General features: G+C 42.6%; 6 protein-coding genes across 9 annotated transcripts; 3 read left to right on the plus strand and 3 right to left on the minus strand.

Annotated features, from left to right (window-relative positions):
• Positions 1–341: 341 nt before the first annotated feature.
• Positions 342–6,101, plus strand: LOC111594531 (mucin-17). The gene is made up of 8 exons (XM_023307868.2): positions 342–714; positions 775–995; positions 1,063–1,649; positions 1,714–1,762; positions 3,046–4,548; positions 4,614–4,755; positions 5,240–5,398; positions 5,463–6,101. Exons 1-8 carry the CDS (start codon positions 538–540, stop codon positions 5,676–5,678), a joined length of 3,054 nt encoding a protein of 1,017 aa, XP_023163636.2. The 5' UTR covers positions 342–537; the 3' UTR covers positions 5,679–6,101.
• LOC111594532 lies at positions 1,744–2,864 on the minus strand. The gene has a single exon (XM_023307869.2). It carries the CDS (start codon positions 2,822–2,824, stop codon positions 1,781–1,783), a length of 1,044 nt encoding a protein of 347 aa, XP_023163637.2. The 5' UTR covers positions 2,825–2,864; the 3' UTR covers positions 1,744–1,780.
• A 294-nt stretch (positions 6,102–6,395) lies between the features above and the next one.
• Positions 6,396–8,488, minus strand: LOC111594489 (L-dopachrome tautomerase yellow-f2-like). Its single transcript, XM_023307798.2, has 4 exons — positions 8,218–8,488; positions 7,490–7,888; positions 6,767–7,425; positions 6,396–6,708 (listed from the first exon to the last, which is right to left on the minus strand). Exons 1-4 carry the CDS (start codon positions 8,369–8,371, stop codon positions 6,568–6,570), a joined length of 1,353 nt encoding a protein of 450 aa, XP_023163566.2. The 5' UTR covers positions 8,372–8,488; the 3' UTR covers positions 6,396–6,567.
• A 766-nt stretch (positions 8,489–9,254) lies between these two features.
• Positions 9,255–19,673, plus strand: LOC111594587. 4 transcript variants are annotated; one of them, XM_023307947.2, is made up of 15 exons: positions 9,255–10,491; positions 10,551–10,634; positions 10,686–10,876; positions 10,939–11,100; positions 11,176–11,321; positions 11,646–12,228; positions 12,291–13,082; positions 13,146–13,172; positions 13,640–13,720; positions 13,784–13,911; positions 13,979–16,495; positions 16,571–17,392; positions 17,460–18,361; positions 18,931–19,114; positions 19,174–19,673. In XM_023307947.2, exons 1-15 carry the CDS (start codon positions 9,772–9,774, stop codon positions 19,530–19,532), a joined length of 7,698 nt encoding a protein of 2,565 aa, XP_023163715.2. In that variant the 5' UTR covers positions 9,255–9,771; the 3' UTR covers positions 19,533–19,673. The 4 variants fall into 4 exon arrangements, with proteins under 4 accessions (XP_023163715.2, XP_023163716.2, XP_023163713.2 ...); XM_023307948.2 differs by having other exon boundaries at positions 10,698–10,876; XM_023307945.2 differs by having other exon boundaries at positions 13,979–17,392.
• Positions 19,674–19,765: 92 nt separating this feature from the next.
• On the minus strand, positions 19,766–23,003 carry LOC111594589 (protein MEMO1). The gene is made up of 6 exons (XM_023307949.2): positions 22,772–23,003; positions 20,903–20,984; positions 20,768–20,836; positions 20,597–20,709; positions 20,427–20,538; positions 19,766–20,366 (listed from the first exon to the last, which is right to left on the minus strand). The coding sequence occupies exons 1-6, from the start codon at positions 22,818–22,820 to the stop codon at positions 19,904–19,906; spliced, it is 888 nt and encodes a 295-aa protein (XP_023163717.2). The 5' UTR covers positions 22,821–23,003; the 3' UTR covers positions 19,766–19,903.
• LOC111594590 lies at positions 21,271–22,396 on the plus strand. The gene is made up of 2 exons (XM_023307950.2): positions 21,271–21,505; positions 21,579–22,396. Exons 1-2 carry the CDS (start codon positions 21,426–21,428, stop codon positions 22,375–22,377), a joined length of 879 nt encoding a protein of 292 aa, XP_023163718.1. The 5' UTR covers positions 21,271–21,425; the 3' UTR covers positions 22,378–22,396.
• Positions 23,004–27,939: the final 4,936 nt, after the last annotated feature.

Raw genomic sequence — 27,939 nt, forward strand, 5'->3', positions numbered from 1 at the left:
TTTTGGTTAGTTCTAGATATTTAAGACAGCATTAAAAAGATCTTATTTACGTTTTGTGTGATATAAAGATAAAAACGAATCAAAAAAAATATAAAATACTATTTTTAAAAATCCCAATAAAAAGAAGTATTATAGCATAAATGTTTCATTTTATTTTGAATAGCAAATGAAAAAACAACTTTTATATATATAAGAAATATAAAAATGTAAATTTGAATATATTGGGAATTTAACTGCTTGTTAATGCTTGTTAGACAAATTCCCAATAAGAATATACCCCGTTATTTAATTCTCTGCCTTAGTTACAGACAGTATGGCAGCACCTAACGATATAATACGATAAGTATCGATACGAAGTCGATAAAAACAGAGCTGATAGCAAACATGGCGTCGTCGCCAATTTCTGGCTGATTTTTTTTGTTATTAAACGAATGCAGAAAATGTTGCAATAAATTGTGTGAAATGTGAAATATGTTTAGTGCAATCAAAGAGCGCGCATTGTAGCAACAAGCACCACAGCAAAAGCAGGCTTCAGAGATGGCTGCGGCTGCTGCAGCAGTGCCAGCTGCAAACACAACAACAGCGACAACAACACCTGCAAATGCACCTGCAATCGCAGCGAACGCCAGCGCGGCGCAGTTTCGTGAAATACATAAGAATACGTGGTTGAAAAGACTGACGGCCGATGGCAAAAAGTTAACCGTGGGTCCCAAGGTAAACTATTTAGTTACTTATCTCAGTCTTATCTACGAAGACATTCTCATTGATTTGCAGAAATCGGAATGCAGCTGGGTGGTATTCTGTGTGCACGATGACACCGAAGCCCTGCTGGAGGGCTATGCGGAACCACGACAGGCGGCTGCTCATATGCCTGAGTGGGCCGTATCACTGCGGGATACGCTGCACATATCACACGCCCTCATACCCAATTCGCATGAATTTGAATTTGTTGTAACGCTCAGCAATGAAGTGTTGCGCTTTCATGCCGTTTCATGGTAAGTTGCGCGCAACACACGCACACAGCTACACGCGCAATTAACAATATTTTATTGTGCAATGCAGGGAGATTATGCAAGAATGGGTGGAAACGCTGCGAGCTAAGCTGCGCGAAATGAAAATTCTATCGCCGCGTGAAAACCTATACACAAAGTTACCTGAAGTGCGAGCCCCATTGCTGCCCACACGTGATCCAACATCGCCGTTGCCGGCACCACCGCCCGTACCAGCAGCCATAGTGCCAGGTGTAGAGCGTATTCCGGCTCATCAGCATCAACAAACAACAGTTGGCAACGAACAGATATCTAGAGCGCCAGCACCAGTCATAGAAGTTGCCCCAGCACCCGTAGTAGCCGTAACAGCACCTGCAGCAGCGCCACAACCAGCTATGTCCAATACTTTAACACAACATTTGCTGAATATGCTCTCGGATCCTATTAGCACGTACAGCGAACAAATTAGCGAAACAGCATCCACAGCAGCTGCTCTTGATGAAGAAGAGGGGGAGCAGCAGCAGCAGGCAACTACAGCCGAACCCCCAAGCGAAGACAGCGCCGATTCAAATCTGTTCGAAGATGAGATTTTAACGCCCATACTACGTAATGGTGTGCGAGTCGATGTTGCAGCTGCGTCTGCACAGCGCATATCAGCGGGTAAGCGCGCAATACCAATAAAGCCTCAAACACAATTTAAATGCTTAACATTTTTTTCTTACAGATCAAATCTTAAATTTTGAACAAATGCAATGCGAACGCCTAATACCAAGGTAAACGGGGAATGCACTTTACAACGCTTCGGCTATCTCATTGTATTGATATTGCAAGAAATTCAGCACCAGTTGCTCCACATGACTGTCGCCCTTGTAGCTGCCCAGAAAGAGTTGACGTAATGTAACCAGATAACGCATTGTTATTAGGGACAGATCATGCAGCTGTGTTTCTTCCTGCATTTTGATATCTTTCTTATAACGTTTGGTCACCTTTTCATGTATTTCTTTGTATGCTCTGTTAATTTGATCTCGCGTAGTTAATGAAACATAATACTCCATATGGCTGCGCAATATACGACCCAACTTAAAATCCATTAGCTCGAAGTGTACACGATCCTGCTCATCTTCACAGAGAACAGAGAACAGCGTCACAAAATAGTTTGGATATTCCATAAAATCTGGCAGTCTAAATAATTGAAGTGCCGTCACAGCCGAACAGGAAAATATGTGTTTCAGACAGTCTATTTCTTTACTGCTCAACTTAACCTGCTCGCGTAATGTTTCGGCCTTGGCCTTCAGGCCTTCGCGATGCCGCAACAAGCTTTCTTTTTGTGACTGCAATGCCTGCAGCTCCTTAGCCATTTCCTTATTTTGCTCCATCAGCACCTTGTTATCACTCTCCACGCGTAATAAATTCTCTTCGTAATTCATACCTAAGGATAGTGAACTGATCTGCGAACTAGTATCTATGTTATCATTATCATCGCTATCAGCATTATCATCCCAGTTGATATTGTTATTAGCATCATCAACGCTACTCTCCGTATGCTGCAACAATAAGCTCATCTTATGCAATGCTCTCAGATCCCGTTGGCAACTGCGCGCATCCGTAAAAGGATAACTCAAGCAGTTATTGTCATTGAGCTGTTTGTGGAGCAATAGCAACATGCAATTGCGTGCAAATCGCTCTGCGGGCGTTGCTTGTTGAAAGATCTTGAGCCAACGCGCACATGTTGCCATTGCGACATTGCTGGGCAAGTTTTCCACAATTTTCACCACACTGCCCACTTCTTTAACAAACAACTCGTCCAGCGTTTCGTCCGTTAATTCATCAGTCATTTTAAAAAATATATATAAATATTAGTATAGATTTCTATTGCTTTTGGGAACACGAAGTAACTTTTATTAGCATGTCTTATGTAGTTTACAAAGCTTTCTCGACGCTTACTATTTTGAAGACAAGCCTTAAGTTGAGTTTCTGCAGGACTTACCTTATCAATTGAGTATATTTTATACTATTATATCGTCAATTAAAGCTTTGTTTTCCATCTCCTCATTAGACCTCAAACGTCACGTTCCATGTCAGCGGGTGCCGCTGACAAAACCAAGAGACCGCAACGCCAATCACCGCAGCCTAAACTCCAAGCTTCAGCCACAAACTCAACTGCCGCCCAGGAGAATGGAGATAACAATGTTACGATTATACAGGTGTCCAATACTACAAATACAACAACTACAACTACGACTCCGACTACGAACGAGACGCAAGCGCCGGAACTGCCTCCCAAAAACAAAATCATTGCGGATATTTTTCGTTTTCCTGAAATCAATTTGAAAGCCAAAACGAAGTCGCAGCCAAAAAGCGATTACAAGAGCAACGTACAAATAATTCCGTCCAATTCGAATACAATACAAGTGCTCAACCAGGCGAGCAGCAGCAGCAGCAGCAGCAGTAGCAGTAGCAATCCCTACACCATACCATTAAAACCGAATGCTTCCAATGCGCCAACTTCAAATGCTTCCACGGCAACAAATGCCAATACCACAAAGGTGCAGGTACTGGCCGATGGCGAGGCAACCACGGTGGCAGTATATGGCACCTGCTACCCGACAACAGCCAGCAGTGGTGCGAGCAAACCACTCACTCCGAAGATGAGCAAGAAGATCATACTAAGTGCCAACAGTTCGGGCATCACGAACATACGCATTAACAATGAACAGGCTCAGGACTTAAATGTAATTAGTGGCAATGTGCATTACGAGAAGGTGTTTCTCTCGTCAAGCATACCCATTAGTAGCAACAGCAGCAGCAGCAGTAGTCCAACGGCTGTGCGCGCCACGAGTAGTCAAGGCCAGGCTGCCACACAAACTCCAAGCAACGGGGTGGTCAATGTGGAGTCGACACCCGTTAATGGCAGTCCCGCTTTACCACGTCGCGGCGTAGCTATTGCCTCGCCCACGCCAAGCAACGGCCATGCACGGCCACAGTTGACGCGCGGACTAACTGAGCTGGTCATTAGTACGCGACCCAGTCGACGTGATTTCCATTATCTGAAGCTGCTCAATACTCCCCTCAAGACGAAGGGAACGCCGAAAACCTCGAGCACCAGCAATGCCAACAATAATGTTGAACAAATTGCTGCCAACACGTCCAACTCCAGCGCCAGCAATGCGACAAGGGATGCAGCCAGCAATATTTCCGCCAGCTCCAATACGGACAGCATAGAGCAGCGCAGGCGCAGCTCATCCACATCGGATGCTCAAGCGCCACTGCAACGTGGTGCCACAGTCGCTGCAACAACACAGCAGAACAGTCAGCGTGGCGCCAACAACAATGAGTTTGTGCCAGGACGCAGTGCACCAGCGACAGCTTTTCGCATACAATCTTCACCGCAGGCCGCGGCCAGCCAGTCCAACAGCAGCAATAAGCGACTCACATTGCGGGAACAGCAGGTTATGCAGCTGCGGCGTGAGATCATGCATCCGGGTGGCGTACGACTAAATCTACGGCGCAAAGATTGTGTTGGCTCCATTGCCTGGGTGGATGCTTTCGGTGGCGTCTGGTAAACGATAGAGACCACCTACACAAGCCTAAAATATAACTAAAATGTATTTTGAATATTTGCAGGATTGCGGGTTGGAAGCAAAAGGAACACCCTGTGCTCTATAACGCCCTTCACATTGGCGATCAGCTGCTCTCCATTGCGGGCGTCAGCATCAGCAGCGCCGCCGAGGCAAATAAAATAATACGCAATACCAACACGTTATTTGTAAGTATTTATTATTTTAATATATATATATATATATATATATATATATATATATATATATATATATATATATATATATATATATATATATATATATATATATATATATATATATATATATATATATATATATATATATATATATATGCAAGTGTGCGCTACTCGTTGTCTTACGTCTTAACATAAATTACAATATAATTGTCTTTTTAATTGATGATGTTATCTTTATTCAAACGAATTCGTTTCAAAATCTACGATTAGGTTTTACAGTTAGTTTTATGATCGAATTAATGACAAAAACAAACATGTAAATTTAAATTAATTTACTCTCTACTGTTTTATATCAAGAAATAATCTTTGTTTGCATTGATTATAAATCAGTCAAATTAAATTAATTAGGTCAAACCAGTAATTCAATTAGTATATGTACTTTTATGTGTAATGTATATATTTAATATAATATAATTTTCTATATTGTTTTTAGGTTGAAGTGCTGCTGCGTCGCATACCTTTTGGTCGTGCGTATGCCATACGTCGGGATCGGGACGGACAGTGCTTGGGACTTATACGTGATGGCAATACCTCAACGATTGTGGATGTGGTGCCAAACAGTCTGGCGGCACGGCATGGATTGCCACCCAAGGTGGAGTACAAAATGAATTTGTAAATAATTTCTAATTCGGCAACTCTATATAACGATATTGCAGACCCAATCATGTGATGGCAGCACGTTGACCTTTTGGATACTCACAGAAATTAACGGTCGACCGTTAAATCTGTTTTTCAAGGATTTGGAAATACGCGATCGCCTCAATTCAGTGGGCAGGGATATATCGATATTGGTGCAACCGTCGGATTTGATAACCAAATTGAAAAAGCAACTAAAATCGTTGCGCGGCTACAAGGATTATTTAGTACAGTAAAATGTCGGCTACAGCCTCACTTTAAAAGTGGTCGGCTTTTTAATAAGTACACAAATACATATACATACATATATAGGAAGATATATAGCAATGTAGTAACTCAAAACTGTTATACTATGTTATACGTGTATATTTTTGTATAACACTGGGCCAGATAACCATTCCAATAATCACATAAAACAAAATGCATGTTTACTTAAACAAACGAAATGCTATATAGTCATCTTTTATATGTAGTAACTTTATACATGCGAGCATTAACGGAAAAACATATATAAATATATATTTTTGCAAATTTTATATAAGTAGTTTATATAGAAAACTATATAATGCTCTCACTTTGAGAATATGCACAACAAAATTGTTCGAATATTATAGAAACAAAATTATGAAATTTTACAAAAAAAAAAAAAACAAAAAGAAGAAAAAGAAATATGTATTAATTTGAATATTTTTCAAAATATTTTATTCGTAAATTGAATTGATTGTACACACAAACACACTACAACACACACACACACTCACACGTATTATACAAACCTGTGCAACTTAGTATCCTTATGCAATATTAGAGTGCCTCTGATTTTGTTTAATTTACGTTATGTTTTAAATTTTGTATTTGATTTGTTTTTGATGACAAAAGTAAAATGATAAGAAGGAAAACATCTATGTAACCTTAAGATGTGATAAACTGAGTACTCAAATTTAGGCAATTTTTAAAAGGTACATTTGTAAATGCTTTTTAATTTGTTTTACACGTATATATATATACATATAAAATTTGTGTTAATTTTTTGTCAGTATACAATTATTACATTATGACATGCAAGTATAATATTATGTAACTTCATTGCGAAAAGTTCATTAAAGCAATTCCATATACATAAACCTATACGCAAACCGTATTTCGCTTCGCATCCCTAGTGTCCTTCTTCCAGATTCGGAAGTTAAATACGTTTGCGTCCAATGTGGAGTAAATGAATATGGGCATCGAGTTGGTCATTACCCACATGGTGCCATCCTCATCGATCTATACGAAATGTAATTTCAATTAGTAATAGAAATTAGAATTAAGTTCATATTCTTACCGTTAAATCGCTGGGATAGATCATGGTTTGCTCATCGGCTGCCACAGTGCCATGGTTGGCATCTGTGAATGGATTCTTTGAGTTCCAACAGCCGACACCATTCGTTTGTATCTCAGCATAGAAGACGACGCCGGTGCGCGGATCGTACTGATGCATTGTACTTTGTTTATTTTGACCCCGGCTGCCCAGCAAACGGAAATCATTGCCATGATCGGAACGTGCCGCATTCGACTCCATCTGGAGCACACGGTTCGAGACGACAAACTCATTGTTGCTGGCCATGGCATGGAAATAAACATCGCGACTGCCGTCCGGTTGCTCTGGACCCATTGTCACGGAAAAGATGCCGTCATCCCAGCGGAAAGTCTGGCCACCAATATGCAAGTCTCCGGCCACAGGGTCAAAGTTGAAGTAATTGTGCTCAAAGCTCCACATGCGATCAGTGGCCAGGCTATACACATACAGCCGCCTATTGACCAGATCTGGTATATAGGCATACGCCTGATCACACTCATTGCCCGAGGGCACATCAATGGTCAGGCTGGCCAAGCCCCGGCCCGTCTCCACGATGTCTTCGGGTATGTCAAAGCGTTTCAGCTGACGATCAGTGCTCAGGTCCACTATCCAAATACTAGGCCGTCTTATTTGCTGTCGATTATCTGTTGTAAATAGATCATAAGTATTTATATACACACGTAATTGTAATTGTCATTGTCGACTCACTTGGATACTCCAGCATGCCGGTATCAATGAACCACAATCTGTGGCACGCATCCACAGTGGTGCGATAAACGGAAACTAAATTCTGTTCACTAATATTGAACTGGTTCGCCTCGAAGCTGGGGTAGGCGTAGAGCTTGGGACTGTTCTGTTTGCCGTCACGTCCCATGTCTATATAATTCAAGGTCGAGGGTATTCCCACGCGTCGCCGGGGCATGGTGACAAATACTCGCCCACGAAAATGCGTTACGCCCATCGGCACATTGTTGTAGGGTATGTAAGGCATGGAATCGTCATCATTAGCACCGCTGCGTGACTGTAAGCCCTGGAATATATCCCGAGAGGTAATCACTTCGCGTTTTTGCCTTCTCCGGCCGTAACTACTTGGAAATACAACGGGCGCTGCGTTCGGCAAAACACATGCAATTAGCTTCATTGTTATATAGATATATACAGAGACAGACTATATAGAGTGAAATTTCCCAATAAATGGAGTTAATGAAAGTGAGTCAACTGCAGCTATAAATAGATTTTAATAACGAATTAAGTAAGTAAATTAATTGTTTTCCCTTTGACTCTCCTTTTCTTCTATAATGATTTAAATATATGTCATAATTTATATACGATATTTAATAACACATAAACAACAGATTAAACTAAAATTGTTTGAACTTGAACTTTTGCTCTTAAAATTCGAATGCGGTAATGAAACATTTATGTATTAGCTGTACCTGATGGATTTGGCTGCCGAACCGCTCGTCCGTCGCCGCGATTGTAAAAATCCATTTGTTTCCATTTAAAGACCTCTGTCAATCCTTCTCCACATACAAAACTAAACGCGATCAAGAATTGTATACAACACAGGAACACTGATCTTGACATCATTTTTTATTAAGATTATTTGCTTTGCTTTTATTGTTTTTTTTTTTTAATTCAGCTTTGCACACTACGTACTTATAATCTGATAGCGAGAATTCAAACTTTCCATGTCAAGATCTGAAGAGCAACTGAACGTTTTTTGCTTTAAAATCCAGCTAGAAATATTTCAAATGTCAATTGATAAGAAATCTTTGCGTGAGAGTCGTGCAAACAAACCGGAAACCGGTTTTTTCATACATATATATATATATATATATATATATATATATATATATATATATATATATATATATATATATATATAATGGAAGGCTTACTTATTCAAAGTTCACTTGCCATATATATGTATATTATTAAAAATAATTACAAATAATCAATTGGAATAATTTAAAGCGTGTTCATAAGAATATATTCATAACTTCCAAAAAAATAATATATTTGCAATATCATATAGCAAAACTTAATATAAAGATCGATAATTCTTACATACAAAAATAACTAACAATGCACAGGGAAATTTAGTTGTTGCTTTCAGGCAAAACAAAACTTTTATTGCATACTTTCAGGCGGTATATAATTGAACATTCAACAAGTGTTGAGAACTATATTTATTTGCTTTATACAAGCACAAATATATTATACAGATATAGTATACACTTAAGTCCAATATTTTCATAATGCATATTTCGTATTCGTTTAGCGCCACCTGCTCGTGCGCAATACTGGTCTATCGATAATACACAAATTATGTGTATGTATATCGTCGATAGACCATTATTCGTTTGATCGAAAGCAGTGCAACGCTGAGCCAATACAAACACGCTCACGTACACACACACATACACTCACACACTGTCAAGGCAGAAAATTGCAATTGCACCGAACGGACGACGAGCGAAACAAAACGAAAAATCCCAAACATTTCACTTGTTAAATAAATCTATATACATAACTGCACAGCAGTCCAATTAGGCTAAAAGCGTATCAAGGTAATCGAATCAAATTGTCAAACGCCAAGAAACGCGCACAGCTCGTTGACGGCGCGCGCGTTTTGGGAAAAAACGCGTTGCGTTCTTTTCATTTTGCTGTATGTGAGAGACTTCTTCGACACAACACACAAACATACACATACACACACACACACATCGCCAGCAACAGCAACGAAAACGACGGTCGGTCCGAGACGAGGCGAGTGAAAGTGTCTCCACCACGGAAGTGCATCTGTGATTTGTATAATAATGCGTCGCGCATACTCAAATTTTTGTTACGCGAAAGCCCTGGCTGCGTTTTAGCCCAATTGACGTAGTGGCTTAATGTTTCAGAGTGTGACAAAAAGAAAAAATAAATAAATAAAAATAAGATATATACAAAAATATCTAAAAATTTCGTAAATCAAATAAATAAAGATGGCTGAACAAGTGGAGAAGGCATTGACGTACATCAAGGCAATGCCCGTTTCCACAACGTTACAGGTGCCAGACGCAGATGCAGCAGCGGCAGCTGCAACAGCAACAAAAACTTGCATGAACTGTTGCAGCCACGAGGACGATGCCCGTCCCAGTTGCAGCGGGATCAGCAGTAAGCCCAAGGGGGCCAAAGCCAAAACCCGTGCCAGCAGCATCGACGCGAGTGTTGTGGCTGCTGCCGAGGCTGTTGTCAATGGTGAATTGGATGCCGCCTCTTGCTATCATGTGAGCATGAAAATGTCCATTGATGCAGCCACACCGCGCATTTGTGGCGACACAATTCCACTGAAATGTGATGCATTGGCAGCAATGCGAGAGGCGCTTAGCGCCAACAAACCATTGCCCCTCCAATCTAAACAACAAGCGGGCAAAAGCAATAGCAGCTGCAAACCAAGCCCACCACCACCGTGTCAGCTGTTGGAGCGTCTCAATTTTCCCGAAGGCAACATCATAAATACGCTGCACACGATATTGGCGCTGCCGCCGTTTGATCCTTACGCGCCAGCGCCCAAATCGGATGTGGTCTACAAGGAGGTTGTTTCGCTAATGCAATGGAGCCTGCGCGAAGACAATGTCATTGAAATGGAGCTAAGCGATAAGCTGCTGCACGAATGTAAGCCGAAAAGCAAGGATCCAAACGATGAGACGCGCTCGTATTTGGTAAGTGGCGACAATGATATCAAATAGTACGGCAGCTCATATATTTATTGTCATTGCAGATGGCCATTGAGAATATGCGTTTATTCTCGGAGGATCCAAAGAATCCATTAAGGGATGCCGACGGACAGCTGCGTGCAATTACGGTGTGCTCCTATTGCCATGAAACTGTCATGCTGAAGCCTAATCCATTGCAGCTTTATTTTCAGAATCTTGCCTTGATATTTGTGAAACATCGAAAGGAGGAGTTCTTCACATTTTGTTCCTGCAAGGAATGTCTCGAATATCGCGAAACAATCATGGCCATTATGATGGATCAATTCAAGGCTGCCCACATGGTCGTCATGTTGCTCGACGTGCTAATTAAGGCATACAGCCCAATGTTAAAGTTAGTTTCAAACTAGTCAATACATATATAAATCAATTAATCTATATATTTGATATATCTAGAAACGATGCTGCCTACAACAAATTTGAGAAGCTATTGGAGTCCAATAAGCAAATCTATTGGATTACAAGCGGATTTCTCTACGATAAAAATGCCGAATATCTTGATTTTATTGATGATACTGCGATCTCTGATAATATGATATTAGTGCTATTCAGCGCCATGTAAGTTGATATAATTGTTTGTACGCTCGAGTATATCAAATGATTCGAAATAAACATTCCGACGTTCATTTACAGACTGATGGCCAATAATCCAATGCTGCTGCTACAAATACTCGCCTATAATGTTGAGTGCATTGTCAAGGCATTTTCCGAGGGCATGATCGAAATTGCTCAAAATGTGCAGGAGAACGAAAAGATATCTGCCGAAAAGATGCTCACATGTAGGTCCAACAGAAGGGTGATAACTTTCAATTGCTTTAATATTGAAACCGCAAAGATTAAACAGATTATCTGATTAGAATCCTTTTTCAAATGTTTACTGCATTGAAGTCAGTGGAGACATAACAAATTACTAAATATCAACTACTTTACTTATCGTTGTATAGCTAATATCAGATTACTTATAACCAGAAAGTCTACTTAATCTGTACGACCTACAGATAACAATTATTTGTTGTTGCTTTTGAAACAAACAAAAACTTAATATTTAAGAAACCTTTAGATTACCTGTATCCTATAAACACTTTCTCCGTTTCTATTACTAGATTTACTGGACGGCTACTCCGATTTGAACTGCATCTCACAGAAGATTTCGCTAAGTCTGTTCGCTTTTGAGAATGATTTTCTGCGCAAGTTCAAGCTCTCTTGGGTGCTACTGTGCCAGCGTCTCTTTCAGCAACATGTGTTCAATCCGCTGGGCGATACCATGCTCGCATGCATATTGTCGCTGAAGGAGGGCGAAAGCTCGACACAGACAACGGCGCTAATAAAACGCTATATGCTATTTGATGAGCATATGCACTCCATTGAGCGCCGCTGGACGGACATTTGGATGGAGCTAAACAAGTTCAACTTGTCGCCCACGGAGCATGATCGTCGCATGGGCCTACTCGATGTGTATAACATATTTGATAAGGTCGTCATGGATGCCACCTCTTTCTCGCTGCCGGATATCAGTGATGATGAGTTCATAGATTTTCAGCGTATTGTCGATCGTCAGCTGGCTTGGAAGAATATAATGGCATTCACCAAGCTCAAATGGCCAGACGGTTTCTACGATCCGCCCAATAAGCTGGTGCACGAGGACCTATGCAAAAAGTGTAATGCAATGCTGGAACACCATAACGAGTAAGTGATGCAATATTTGAACTATGCTTATTCTTATGCTAACCGTTTCCTTTTGGTTTTAGGAACTGCAAATGCATCACTTGCTCCATTGCTGGTACGCCTCTAATGCCGCGACAAGCCGGCCATTGTGCCAAGTGCACAACACTCGGCATTGTTGAGAAAGACGCCAAGCTAATGAAATCGAAAATACTGAGCACCTGCACCAGCGATGAGGCCAAACACCATATGGCAGCTAGCACAAGCGCCGCAGCAGCAGCGGCAGCAGCTGCACAGCAGCGTAATCAGCTAGAGGGTGTTGGAGCTGCCACCAAGGAGGAATCCAGTGGTGTGACATTGCGACGTCAGGAGATGGATACCGCTTTGCGCACCACATACCACGTTGCATGGGCTGTGTTTCAACATTTAGCTACACGCAAACGCTATCGCTATGACACCGTCGAGCCGCAATACTTTTGCGGCGAAAACTGCCGAGTATCCGCTTGCCAGCTGGCGCGCAAGATCCTTGCCAATGAATTGTCGCCGCCGCTGACTAAGCATTTGTTGCGTTGCTTCCAGCCGCTGTCATTTTCGCGAGAGGAGCTACGCACCACGCTGCCATCGCTGATGTTCTTCAATCGCAAGCTGGCGCCTAGTCCCGCCGAGCTGCAGGAACTGAAGAACCAGCACTATGTCTACAAGACCTACTGGACCTTCGTACTGTCCATCTATGCCAATTTCTTTGTCAAGTTCAATTCGACGGCAACGGACTTCAAGCATCTAGAGCTGCTCAAGGGCGATTTGCGATTGCGGCCAAATAGCGTTGTTGGCGACAAGGACGATGGACGCTTTGAGCAGTTCTTGGCTCAGGTCATCGGGTCCGTATTTATTCTATAATATTAAATGTAACAATTAATTAATTATTGTTCTTATTATTGCAGCTATTCGCCCTTCAAGATTACGGATGAGTAAGTTAAAGATTTAATTAATTGAACAGGGTGTACAACAACTTTATTAATATACCCAAGTCAGTCTGCTTAAATGCTAAAATTTCCGTATATATATCAGAGAGGACTGAATCATAGACTACAAAGCTTAGTTAAATAAATATTTAATAACTGTATGATGCATACATGAACATAGATTACATTCTCTGAGTATCCGATTCCCCAAGTTTGATGTTTATCTTTAACCTAAATGCCAACATTTTCATTTTCCATGATTCACTCAGACTTTTTGTTCAAGGACAAACTAAATTAGTTATGAATTATAAAATATTGGAATCATAGCAGGTTTTGCTAAGCGTGTTACTCAACAAAATAAAATTATTGGGTTCCCTTAAACAATACACTTGTGATAAGTATTGCTTTGAATGCAATACACCTCGATATCGCTTGATAGTTTTTTAAGCCCCAAGTGGTTTCTTATTCGCCAGCTTCACACTCGGTGACGCCAACATCGACAAAATGCAATTTGGTGTGGATCATCTGATGAAGCTGCACGACTCGCAAATGATGTAAGTAGAGCAGCTGGCAAAGTTTACACATCTATTAAATAATATCAAAATTTTTGTCTATAGAAAACGTGGCAAGCCGGATAGCACCACGAGCATTGGATCTGGCAAGTCAAAGGTGAATGAAACGACGCAAACGGGCGCCGGCAACGACTCGAATAACTCCAAAAAGTGCAAGGAAAAGATGCGCAAATGTGAGCAGCAGTTAACTAAATATATTATATGAAATCAATTTTAATTCTTATCCATTTCGATCGATAGGCTGTGCGGACTACGCGGACATCGGCGAGCCCTGCAAGGAGAACCACTCAAAGAAGCGTGTTAAAAAAGAATGCAATCATGCTCGGTTTAATGAGACGCGCGATCGCTTACGCAAAAAACTGACACAGATTGTCAACGATCGCAAGAGCAAGAACGGGCAAGAGCCGGTGACATCGGCGCAAATGCCAAAGGCACATGTCGAGCCAACTGTGGGCAGAAAGCATGAGCCAGTGGCAACACAACAGCCGCCCACACTCAAGGTGGTTGCCTCGGCGCAGGTGCAAGCGGCCACACGTAAAATGCCCGCAGCAGCAGCGGCTGCGGCAGCTGCTGCCGCCGCGGCAGCACTCAATGAAATTGGCGAAAATATCGAGGATGGCGACAATAGTCTACTCTGCTTGGACAGTCTCTGCAAGAGCATACAGATGCACACGGATGCCACAGGTGGCGGTAGCGGTGGCAGTGGCAGCAGCAGCGCTGGCAGTCTGCCAGCCGATCTGAGCAGCTACAGCAAGGAGGAAATGATGCAGGATTTTGCCGAATTCTTGGGCAGCTATACACGCGAGCAGGATCAAAAGCGTTGGATTAATGAAACGTTAAACTTCATTGAGGGCAAGCCGCAACAGCCGCAAACGGCAAACCCCAAGAAGGCAGCTAAAAAAGCCAAGCAAAAGCAGCGCAAGGAGGAGGAGAAACGGATCAGGGAGCTGGAGGATTTGCGCAGTCAATTCCTCGATATCTACTTCAAGGAGTTCATTGATAAATATGAGATGAGAACCTTAACGGCTGCTGGCGGCCGCAAGCGCGAAAAGAAACGAATTTCCGAACTGGAGGCCAATATTAAGAACCTGCAGCGAGCGAAGGGCAAAGTAGAGACGACCATATTGGAGCTAATTGCAACCGTCAAGCAGGCGAACAACGAATTTAAATTCTCTTACCTGCCCACCAAGGAGCAGCAATTGGCCAAGCTGGCCCAACTCGATGAGATTTTAAAAGGCGGCCTGGGGCTGCCACAGCTGGAGACGTTACCACAGCCGCCAGCACCGGTTGCGGCTGGGCCGGCAGCTAATTCGCATTATCCCAACTTTATCAGCTCTGCCGCCTTCTTTCCACCACACCTTGGGGCGCCACATACACCCATGTGCTATGCGCCGCCCCAGCCGCCGCAACAGCAGCAGCAGCAATTGCCACGGGATGTGATCGCCGCCATGGCGGCCAATGCCATAACCGCTGATCCATCCAAACGCATCGTCACAATACGACGTGTGCAGCTGCCGCACGCTGGCGGCGAGCAGCAGGTGACGGTCGTGGCTAAGGGCAGTTCGCCGGATGAGGACAAGTTGCTCTACACATTTGTCAATGGTCATATGGTGGCCTCAACGCAGCCAACGGCAAAGAACTCAGCACCGGTGGCGCCGCCTGTGATCGAGAAGAGCGCCAAGGCCAAGAAAAAGGAGGCTAAACGGGCAGCAGCAGCAGCAGCAGCGGCCGAGGCAGCAGCAACTGCTGCAGCTGCCGCCGCAACCGCCGCTGCTGCTGCGGCTGCTGCTGCTGAGCTGGAGGCAAAAACAAAGAACAAAAAGCATAACAAAAAGGCAGCGGCGGTGCAACCACCACCTATCGTATCCAGTTCCAGCTCGGGCACTAGCTCCAAGTCGCAGACGCCGCAAAGCAGCGCCGTCAACACTCGCGAGAACTCCGTGTGCAGCATTAAGCCGAAGGTCAACAAGAAGGCGGCGTCCAAGAATGCCAACAAAATTGTGGCCGAAGCGCCACCACCCAAACCGGAGCCTGAGCCAGCGCCGGAGCCTGTAAAGAGGCACAAACGCTTGAAGCAGCGACTCGATCAGGGTCAATTGGACAACAATCCGTTCAAGTCGCTGCATGTGCTCGACTCCTCGGATGGCGAGTGGGAAACCGGCAGCGAGTCGGAGGTGTGTGTTGAGCCTGCGCCAGCAAAATTACAGCACAAGATAAGCATTGCGCCCAAGCCAGCGGCAGCTATGCCCAATTCCAAACAGAAGCCGGTGGCAACAGCGGCGCCCATCAAGAAGTCCAAAAACGAGGCACCGCGAGCGCAAGCTCCTCAGCAGCAGCAGCAGCAGCCGACCAAACCCACGTCAGCTTCTGCTGCCAATCAGCGCAAGGCGACGTCCCAGCAGCCGCAGCAGCAGCAGCAGCAGCAACAGCCGGCGCAGGCTAAAATTCCATCGCACCGCTCGTCCGACTCGCATTCGAATGGCAGCACGCGTAAGTCAAAGTCCAGCCATGGGCAAGCGCAGCCGCAGGTGCAGAGCGTCCAACCGGTTAACGGTAACGGGCATCGCGGGTCCCAGTCGCGCGGCGGGCGTGGCAGTGGACGTTCGAAGGCAACCAATGGCAGCCAGCAACAGCAACTGCCGCATGCGAACAGCAATAGCACTTGCTCCTCGAACGCCGCGGATCAGAGCTCCGCCGGCGGTCAGACCTCAAAGCGTTCGCAGCGGGGCAAGCGCGGACATCGTGGTCAGAAGCAGGGTAAAATTTATTACAATTCAATGAAGACGGCTAGCACTAATCCCAATCTCAATCCGAATCTGTATGATTTTCCAGAGGATCTCTCGGGCATACCCAATCACATGGGCTATTTCAATCCCAACGAAGTTGCCATACCACCGCCGATGCCGCCGCATGCCGGCAGCTATGCCAGCACGCTGACACAGCAAATGCAGCATCTGCGCATTGGCAGCGGCTCATCCAGCAAGCAGCAACAGCAGCAGATGCAGCAACCCAACTGCAGCATCATGGACCAGTTGAATCGTGGCGTTCAGGTGGAGCATCTATCACTGCCGCCGGGCATAACGCTAACCAAGGTGGATCCGGCCAAGAGCGAACAACTGCGCCAGAAGAGTGAATCCATACGCAAGCTCTCTAAGCCGCTCGCCGAGCAGCAGCATCATTCGCTGCAACAGCAACAGCAGCAGCAGGCACATCTCATGAACAGCTACTATGCGGGCAATGCGGCGGGCATGGACACCGCCGGCGGCGTCATTATGGTGGAGGCCAATCCACGCTCCAGTGCCCGCAACAACTGCCAACCCCTAGCTATGCCGCCCAATGGTAATGGCAGTATCAATGTGGCTGCCGCAGCTGCGGCGGCCAGTGCCAGTGGCAAATCGTCGAGACGACGTCGTCGCAATCGTGGCAAGTCTGGCGGTAATGGTGCTGGCACTGGTGTCGCCAGTCTTGGGCACAAGCAGCGTTCTGGCCCGGACAACCAGCAGCAGGCACAGCATGCGCTCAGCTCGGCGCCCATTATGGAAGCCAGTGCTGGCGGCAACATAATAACGCTTCGCAATCCCATGTTCCATCAGGGCGTCAACAATGGGCCAGTGCCGAGTGGCATCCTGTCCAATCCCAACCCCATTCCGCCAGGTACAAATGCGAACATCTCGCCAAAGAGACGACGATTACTAAAATATATTTATTTTCATATTTTCAGCTAGGGCTTATGGCGCAGGTCTGCCAATTGCCGCATCGATGCCAATGGATCAACCGGCCGCGATTATTAAAAATGAGAACGGCATGTTCACCATACGCAATCCAGCGTTGCATCAGGCTGTGACCAACGGTTTGGCCATGGGTGGCTATCGTCAGTTCGGCAGCAATGTCAACTACTATACGCCACAGGAGGCGGTGGCCGAGGCGGCGCGTGCCACACAGCAGAAGCTATCGTCGCCACCATTGGTTGTCACGCCCAGCAACACTGCCCAAGCTTCAAATTCCGCACCAGTTCCAGTTGCTCCCACCAATTTCTCATACTTTTCCAGTGGCTCAGCCAGTGGCGGCGGCAGCAGCAATAGCAGCAGCGGCAGTGGTGTTGGCGTCGGCGGCGGCGGCGGCATGGTCGACACGCACAATAATATCAGTATTAGCTGCACAAATGTTCCCATGGCCAGTAGTCCGGGTCGTCTGGTGGGCGACGCGGCCGTCATCGCCCGTCCGAAGCAGGCGCAGAAATGTTTGTCCGCCATTGGCAGCGAGCTAAAGCAGAAGACCAAAGACAACCACTCGTCCGCATCGAGCCAATGGTCCAGCTTTGGCCAGCCAACGTCGGAGTTTGGTGCCGGCCCAGCGGGCTCCACGCTTCAGGAGAAATACCAACAGTCAAGCTATTACAATGGCTTCGAGGTATTCCCCTCATCCGTGTCAGCTGGTGGTGCCGGACCCAGCGGTGGACCTGGCGATTGTCACATGCATCATAACTGTGGCGATGATTCGCCGCCGCCAACCATCACCGGTTTCAATTCCTATCTCGAGGGCATACCCAACACGGGTGTCATACGCTATGACGATGCGGCATTCCTCAAGAATTTGATACCGGGCCAGCATCTCAACAACGAGGTGCGTTCCTGCGAGCCACTCTGGCCGAGTCAAACGAATATGTTTCGAAAGGATCATGTACCATTCGAAAAGTTGTCGCCTACCTATTTCTCATTCTATTCGTCCTAAATGCATTTATTAAGAACAATGATATATATTTGGCTTTTCTGGATTTCTTATTACTAGACATGTGGCAAACTTTCATTTCAGATTTTTATAATCTAAAGTGTTAGCGTAAATTGTCCAATTAAATTTGTTTCGTTCTCAGCCTTTTATATCAGCTGAATCAGAGTAAGAAAATAGTTTAATTAGATTTCATACTTCCAATTGGAATGCGTTACAAGAATGCCATGCCGATAAACTAGCGTTCTAATAGGCATCATAGACTTCTAATTGGACTTCGTACAGTGGCTTCTGCTGTTCGCTGAATAACTTAAATGCATATACGAAGATTTCTATATATAAAATGACGATCATTAATGATAGGAATCAGAAATTATGTAGACATTTCGACAACTTGGCAACATTAATCGATTCGATCCGCCTTCGATAAATCATAAGCTTTCACTGACACATGTATTTGCTTACAGGTCTCCATACACAACATATCGGAGTCCAACTTCACGCGCAACAATACATCGCCATCGCCGCATCATGTGGAGATAACAACCGTGTTTGGCAATCGCAACTGCTCAGCGAACGCCTACGAACAGCAGCAGCAGCAATCGCAGGCGAACAGCTACTGCGACAATGTGGCCGCTGACTATGGCAGTGGTTAGTCCTTGAGTTGAATGCACGTTCCTGTGCTTACTTATGAGTATCATCTCTTGCAGATTCCACCCACCTGTTTGTGCAAGGCAACATACTGCCACGCTTGTCACAGCCGCCGCCGACATCGACGCAGGATCCCTTTGGCTATGACTTTGAGTCGGCGGCTGGCTCAAAGCCCGCCAGTGTGGCCAGCGATCTGAATGAGTTCTTGCGGCGCAGTCCGCACAGCCAGCGCACCTCGCCCTACAGTCCCGACGAGAATGTGGCACTCGAAGCATTTGTGCAAAACATGAACGCGCTCCAGATAGCCAGCGATGCGGAGCAATGTGCACGCCTGAATGGAAATGCAGCTTCCGCCGGAGATGCGGCTGTAGCAGATGCAGCTGCGGGCGGTGGTGGAGTTGGTGCTACTTGGTGGTAAAGTGGCTATGACCATGACAGCTGTTGCTTCAATGTCAACAACATAAGTACACACACACACATACACACACTCACACACCGATCCTTCACATACATCCGCCGTAACGCAAACATTTCATTGATAAGGCAAAAAAAAAAAAAACAAAAAATGATACCCCATGAAATCATTAAAAATGACTTAGATGTCAATTTCGATGTTTCAGAAAGCAAGAAAAAAAAAAAGAAAACAAAAAATAAAGATAAAAGCAACTTAAATTAAATGGAACTCAATTTCTGCTTTATTCTTCATACAATTTGCTGCTAAAAATATTTATAAAATTTGACTTTCAGAGGAAATACTTCATATATTGCTTTTTTCTTTGCATACTTTGTTTAATTCTCAAAGATGAGCGAACCGGAGGCATAGCTAACGCTGGAGTCCTCCATGTCCAGGCACTGGCTGCTCTGCGCATATTTCAGAAATTTAAAGCTCATATTTTTAAAGCCCTGATCCTGCAGGGCTTTAACAGCGCCTAGCATAACGCCAATCGGATGGCGTCCGCATATCGTATTGTTATATTTGCGCAAATACTCTGTAAACGCAGTTGGACTAAGCGTCTCGATGATGTCCATGCCCTGCTTGTCCAGCTGCTCAATGCACTTGTGGATGGGACCGCAGGAGCGATCGTAATAAGTGTAACTGAAACGCTGGCCCCAATGGCAAAAATCGGAAGATATCACAAATAGGTTCGTTGGATCCATGAAATATTTGGCCAATAGACTGCCATACTGTGCCTCCTGCTCCGGATTCAGCGAGCCCACAAGTATAGGCACAATGGTGAACTGATCCTTAAAGCTGCAAAGCGACGATAGTTAATGTGATATTTGTTGTGTTAAATCATCAGCTGACACTTACTCCTCCATAACTTTGGCTATGTAAGGCAAATGCATTTCAATTGAGTGCTCATCCTCGTCCGTCTTCATGTCCATCCAGGTGAATTGGCCCGTCTTTTCAAGCTCGGCATTGACTGAAATTGCACATACATGTTTAAATTCTTTTATAGGTATTAATTGTCTGTTGCACACCTTCCGTATCAATTTTGAGATCATATAATGGTGTCCTATACTTTTTCGTCACCGATAAGGCACAGCTGCGCAGTCGAACGTGATGCGATGGTCCCAGTATGAATATGCGTTTACTGCAGAAATCAAGAAAGGGCATCAGCTCAGTGGCATATTGCATTGTGTCTCACTTACACAACAACGGGGCTCACTTGGCGATAGGCAAATGCACCGCAGGCACCACAATAGGCGTAGCCGGCATGTCTAAAAGGTATACAAGATATATATGCATAAAGCTGAGTTCTTAATTGAATTAACGTTTACACTTACGGCGCAATAATGGCACGAGCTGGTCCATGGGATAAATCCGCAGCGCCCAGCCAACGATCCAATTGTCTGGAAAGATCGGAGGCTGCAAAATATAATAAAAAAATAGATTAATAGTTATTTCTTATTGAAATGAAAGCAAGGAACATTTTCTTATGAAATTTGTTAATCATGGGAATTTGGGGAAATTGTAGGCATTCGAAGTATAATGGGAAATACAAACAATTATCTGTTACAATTATTTTAGAGGGAATTTTTATTTTACAATTAATTTAATTGAAATTAGTTCTAAATTAAAAATGTATTCAACAATTTAAGCATGTGAGAATTCTTTAAGGTGAAATTCAGGAGTATCTTTTGAAACTTAGTAGCCTCGATGTTGCTAAGTAACAAAACAAACAAGTTTCCTTGAATACATATATAAAATTCCAGTTTTTGATGAAACTGCGCTATCCAAATACACTAGAAATAAAATATTGAGTCATAGTCATATTATATTGTATATAAATTCAAGTTGATCGGAAATATGGATAAGGAGAAGGATAAGCAAAGCGATGACTTATTAAATCGCATACGAAATGAGTTGACGGCCATTATGAATGAGAAGTGAGTACCTTATAGAAGATATTTACCATAAAAATATGTATATACTATATGTTGAGTTATCTATCCATTCCAGCAATAGCAATGATCCCAAACGTAGAATTTCATTTGAGGATATTATGAACCCTACGCCACTGCCTATTAAGCTACAGGACAAGAGTGAAAAGAAGAAAAAGACCTCTAATAAAAGTCAAATATATCACAACCCACAATCGCATCGCTTGTCAATTGGCGGAAAAACAATTACCATGAAGCCATCAAGTGAACGAATGACGGCTGGCCAGGAACAAGCTAGCGAAGCATCATCGTCATCATCGGCAATGGGAACATCAAGTGCCACTTCGTTGAGGGCTATGCTGCCCAAATTGGACCACAGCGTAACAGCGGATTTTCTGCAGTCTAACAGCGCAAAGTCTATTGATGAGGATATGCAAAAGATGCAGCTGGAGTTGGCACAGAGCTATCAATTGTTTCAGGGTATTGGTGAGAAGTTCGACTCCATCAATTTTGGCTCACTGAAGTCTCGCATACACAACTTACGTATAAACAATATGACCAATGAAATGGGAAAGGTCACAACCAGCGAACTACAGAAAATGTTCGAGTCTAGTTTTTTGCAGAATCGGTTGGACAAGCTAACCAAAAATGTTAGCGAAGATTTTCGTCAGCATCCCGGTGAATTTGGTGATATACCCGAGTTGAGCAACTTCTTCCAGGCCTGTACCCAACTAGAGCACGGCCTGGACACGTTGAAGCAACAGCGTCAACGCACCAACGAGCTGGAGCAGCGTTTATGTTGGGCCACAGAGATTGCGTACGATCGCATGGAGGAAATACGCAATTCAGTAGGCGATAACCCAGAAACTAATTTCTAAGCCTTTTAAAAATTGATTTTAATTTGTTAAGTTAAGCATTAAACAATAAATAAAAACGGTTTGAACTGCGTAGAATTCATTAAGATCGATAACAAATACATATGTACATCTGTGGATATTGGTTTATTTTACATAAATTGTCTTTATATCTTATCTATTTACGCCATCTTCGTGATCAAATTATATCAGCGGAATAACCATTTACACGCCTAAATTGCCTGTATTTTGCTCTACAACTTCAGGGATATAATTATATTGGTAATGATGTTTTAGAGCTTTTATATTCTGGTTTAAGCAAGTTCTGTAGGATTCGCAGAATTTTTAATTATCTTAATCTATTACAGTAACACAGGGGTCAAAGACATCGATGTACGAATAAAAAAATTAACTTTACCGGAATCTGTGTACCAGCTTCCTGCGTGTGTTGCTCTCCTGGCGGACATGATGATTTTGTTGCTATGTGCGTAAAATTGCCTTTAATAAGTTTCAGATAAGCCAAATTAGTTTAGTTTTCACGCCCGCACTTGTCTTTGTGCCTCTTCTTCTTTTTATGCAAAAATGACGGAACACGAATACGAATACGAATACAAATGCAATGTGCATTCTTTGGCATCGAACAAAGTAATTATGTTTTTATCGTTATCGATACCCGGACAGTATCGTGCAAGCCCAGCGCAAGTCGCATTGAGCGTTGCGCGTTTGTTTGTCGGCTTTACTTATATATTTTTAGTTTTAATATTGCCGAATAAATTTTTTTATCTAATTAATGTGAGTGTAAAAGGGCTATGTGCATTTTGAGAAAAAATATATTTAAAAGAGTATCTTTTATAATCATTTGGCATTGCGTTTGCATCTGAGTGTGCGTGGGAGCGTAAACACGAGAATGGTTGTTTCGCGTTAAGAAGAAGCACAAAAGAGAATATTTTTTGTGCAAGTGGATGGAAAAGAAAAATTGTGTAGTTAATAGTGCAATTCGAGCTCGTTCATTAAAGAGTACGTAATTATTTGTCAGGTGTGTTATATTAGATCGAATATTGATTGTTCATAAACAATTACATACATCATTAGCAATACGCGGCAAATGAGTAGCATCGCGGTAGTGAGTAGCATCGCGTCATTGCTGTACTAAAACTAAAAATTGCCGTGTTCGTATTCCGCCATTTTGAAAGCGAGTCGAAAGTGGAATTTGGACGCGTTGCTGGTAAAAAATTTGTTGAAAAATATATAAAAAGTACACAGAATTTATAAAAAATGCATGAAAATTGTGCACTAAGCTAGCCGGTAAATGTTTGTCTATTAATTGTGCGTGTGGGAAAGTGTTTAGCACGTGAATTTTGTGCAATTACAAAATCGCAAAAAAAAACGCGAGAGCTGCGGCCGCCACCGTCGCCGTCGCCACCGCCGCAATGAGGAAAAACGAAATGAAAAATATATAGAAATTGAAAAACTAGTGCGCTGTTGCTACGAATTTAATAACAAAAAAATATTATGTATCTATACATATTTTGTGCGGGCTATACATCGCCTCTTAATCTCTAATATGGATAAATGTCTTGCTTCTTCTTTTTGTTTTCGACCAGCGTGTGTATGCTCATGTGTCTCTCAGTCAGTATGTGTGTGTGTATATATATGTATGTTTGCGTGTGCGTGCGCGATAAACGTGTACAAGAAAAAAATTTAAACGTGCAGAATTTCGTATGAATTTTTAAAGCCGATTTACATGCGCATATATGTGTGTATGCATGAATGTGTGCGTATATATATATTTTTAGTATCGCTGCTGAGTAAGCCAGTGTGTAACAGTGTGTCTCTTTATGCGAGAAAGCGAATGATAGCAATAATTATTTTTATTATTGGCAATACGCAAAACATAAATATATTGTGCAATAATATTTGCACAAACACAGCCTCATAAGTTACACACATTATCTATACATGTGGCAGTGTTGTGTGTGTTTGTTGCTTTTTGCCGATGCCGAGTGACAATATACACGCAAGGTTCACTGCGCAACGCCCCTGTACCTTTCAAAATCTCCGCCCCACACTGCTGCAACATGCTGGCCAACGCCGCTGCTGTGTCTCATCGTTGTTATTTTGCCGCCGCCACAATTTCGTTCGAGTGAACAAACAAACGAGCCAGTGAGCGAACAAGCAAGAGAGAAAGAGAGAGCCAGGCTAGCTCCTCCAGCAAGCGAATGACATATTTCAACAGCATTTCTGTTGCTGTTTTGCAGCGCCGCGTTTGTTTGTTCAGCACAAAGAGTTGAGTTTGCGAGTCCTTTAAAGGGTGAAAGTGTATCAAATTTTCGTTAACTTGAAAAGTTCGTGCAAAATGTGTGAGCGAGAGCAAAGCTTTGAACACTTTAAACACAGTTAAAGCTTCCTGCTGCTCTCCGAGTACGAGTGCGCATTAAAGTTTAGTTTGTGTTTCTGTTTCTGTTCCCCCTTTGTTGAATGGTGGTCCGGTCAGCCCGTTTTGTTCTATAAATAGCCACCGCGCTTGCCCGCTTCATTGTGACTGACTTCTTGCCCAGTGGCCTGCAACGCCGCCACCGCCTGCATATTGATTGAAAAAAGGAAGAAGTAGAAAACATGCATAGCATGGGTAGTGGAAGGTGATGGGGGTATCGATGCCAGTCCCGTTCATATACATGTGTGTGTATGTACATTGTTTTTGTTTTGCAATTTATGCATACATAAATAAATAAGTAGCTACAAATGCGCGCACGTATAAAAAGAGTTTATAAAACCGTTGGTGCTGTCGATGTCCATAAATATTTTACTCACACACATACAAACAACTTGCTGTGTCTCCCTTTTATGCCCCCTTCAGCCATACTCTTGCAGGCCAATGAAATTGGCGCTTGTTTCTAGTTTTATTACAACATTTTTTTCGCTTGTCATGTTTTCCATCGTTGTTTCGTTCTGGCGCCCCTGCTGTACCCGTCAGCAAACACACACACATACCGTCACTACACTTGTGCTCGCCTGTCTGCGCTGTGTAATCATATTTTTTTTTTTTTGTTGGCACCGCCTCCATCCAATTTTAGTCAATTTCGCATATTTGCATTGTTATGAATTTTCTCGATTTCCATATAACGATCTTTGTTTTTGGGGATGAGCAGACAAGACAAACTCGAATTAGCTTTGTTTTTACTTCGTATCTGCCCATATATATATATATATATATATATATATGTATATATATCAAAATGTATTGTCTATGAGTTTTGAACATGAAAATTCCACTTGAAAAAATTCTTTTAGTTCACTCAGGTGAGGCATAATAAATGTTTAGTGTGTGTTTGTGTGTGTAAATCTACTATCAATGCGCATGCAGTTGTTCCCTTTCTAGTAGCTCTTCTCTTTTCAACTTTTTGTTTTGCGTGCATTGCAGCTAACGTGCGCTTATCATTTGTTCATGTTTATTGTACTTTATCTTTTGTTTGTTGCTGACTGCCAACATTAAAAAAGCAAAGAACAAACGAAAAACAAGACTAGACACCTGCGACAAGAATTTCACACTTTGAAAATTGCAAAACAAAAACCACCAAAATAGAACGTAGTCTTTCAATTTGTAATTTCTATTAAATAAGTTTAAAAATAAATACAGTAAAAACTCTTGAACGGAAACAAAACATATGAAAACAGATGTTCGCTTAAAATGTTCACTTCAAAGCAAAAAGAGAATCTACAATGTTTCAATTTGAAAATGAATAAAGATATTATGATTATGAATCATAATATATTATAATATACATCTGTCCAATTTTTGTATGGCTTTGTTCGTTAGCAAATTTTGGTTTCTCGAGGGATAGTTTTTGACAAGTAAACCAATAATAATAAATAAAAAGGAATTTGTTATTGTGCGATATTCGCCCAAGAGAGCTATAGATTAGTATAACTTTAGATGTACAGTAGAACCACTTGTATTTAATATCATCTTAATTAAAATGACAGACTGCTGCGAATATTTGGATTACGTAGGCTTCACTGTACATCTATATGTTCGTGCGTATTTCAAAGAGGAGAAACGTGAGAGGAAAGTTTGCTTGTGCTGCCTTGCTGGCTGCTTTGTATCATCGATCGATCTGCGGCCAAATTTACTGACGCGCTTTTATTCTAAATAAAAAAAAAAAAACATAAATCAACGCAATACACAATTTGATTGTTGTGCCAAATGGTTTTTTTAGCAGCAGTAGCAGCAGCTGTCCGCAAATGGCAAAAAGCGTGCGAGCCAATATAAATTGTTTTGATTTTTACTTTTTGTTTTTGTATTTGTTGCTGACCAAAATGACTTGCAATGCTTGCATTTTTTATATTCGATTTGCGTCATTCAATCTAAACACAGAGAACCGTTTTTTACTCAGGCAAACAGACACAGATAGCAAAGAAATAAAGAAGTCGAAAAAACAAAAGACAAGCATTTATTCATAATGAAGGAAGAGCAAAAAAGCTTTACTTAAAACAGATCGACAGCAGCTTTGCCGGCTTCAATGCTAATTCATGAGCAAGCCAGACGGAAGAAAAAAGCGCGCGAAATGCGACGTCACGAAGTAACCGTTAATTCAAAGGCAAAACAAGTTACGAGCAGACGAGAGAGCGAACATTTAAAAATAAAATGGACTTGCTGTCACACTGCTGGCAAGCTCCAGCATATAATTGAGTACAGTACAGCTTGACTATAAACAATTGTTTAATCATTATATCAATATTTCAAATAGTATAGTGGTGTTCAAATTTTCTTTAATTCAATTTGATTTTAATGATTCCAAGTCAAAATAGGTAGACAGTAGGCAGTAAAGTCTATAAAGTGCATCAGCTTGTAGTTTGTGTGTCTGTTTTGTAGCTCCCCCATTTCATATGACCCCCAACTCAAGCGGAAAGCACACACAAGTTGGGCTTTCCTATCTCTCTCCCTCGCACACAGACAAACACTTTTTCTCCCTTCCCCAGATTTTTGTCTCTCGCTCTGTCCTCTTCGGCGTATGACTGTTGACTGTTGCAATGGCGTCATCAGCATGAGCACTTTAAAAACTTTTTGCCTGCCCCAAGACTCACACAAACACGTACTGTATATGTTTGTGTGTGTGTCCGTGGAGTGAACAAATGCGCATGACTTGTATATATGTATATTTAAACGTGTTCCAAACATACACTCACACTCGATTCGATGTGACTTGTCGGCTCGAGCCAATGCTTCGTTTTCGTTATTGTGGCATTAAGCCAACAAACAATTTAAGCCAACATGAGTTTTTCCTGCCTGAAAAATTGTGGCAAAAAGAAAGACACAACAAGTAAGAGTGCTTTAATCTAGCCGACTCAACTAAAAAATACCCTATACGCGAATATCAAGTTAAATATTTTATTTACTTAAATAATGCTTGGTTACTTTCCGTTAATATTTGAATACTACATATTAATATTAATCGATTGCAACAAAATAATATCGATATATACAAATTAACGTGGTGTACTTGTGCTATCGAGACTAAAATGTTTTTGTAGAGGGTCAAATCGATTTTGAATACTGAGAAATATATATATATATATATATATATA

The sequence above is a fragment of the Drosophila hydei genome, unplaced genomic scaffold, assembly GCF_003285905.1.
Source record: "Drosophila hydei strain 15085-1641.00,03,60 unplaced genomic scaffold, DhydRS2 tig00008119-arrow-pilon, whole genome shotgun sequence".
NCBI classification, from domain to species: Eukaryota; Metazoa; Arthropoda; class Insecta; order Diptera; family Drosophilidae; genus Drosophila; species Drosophila hydei.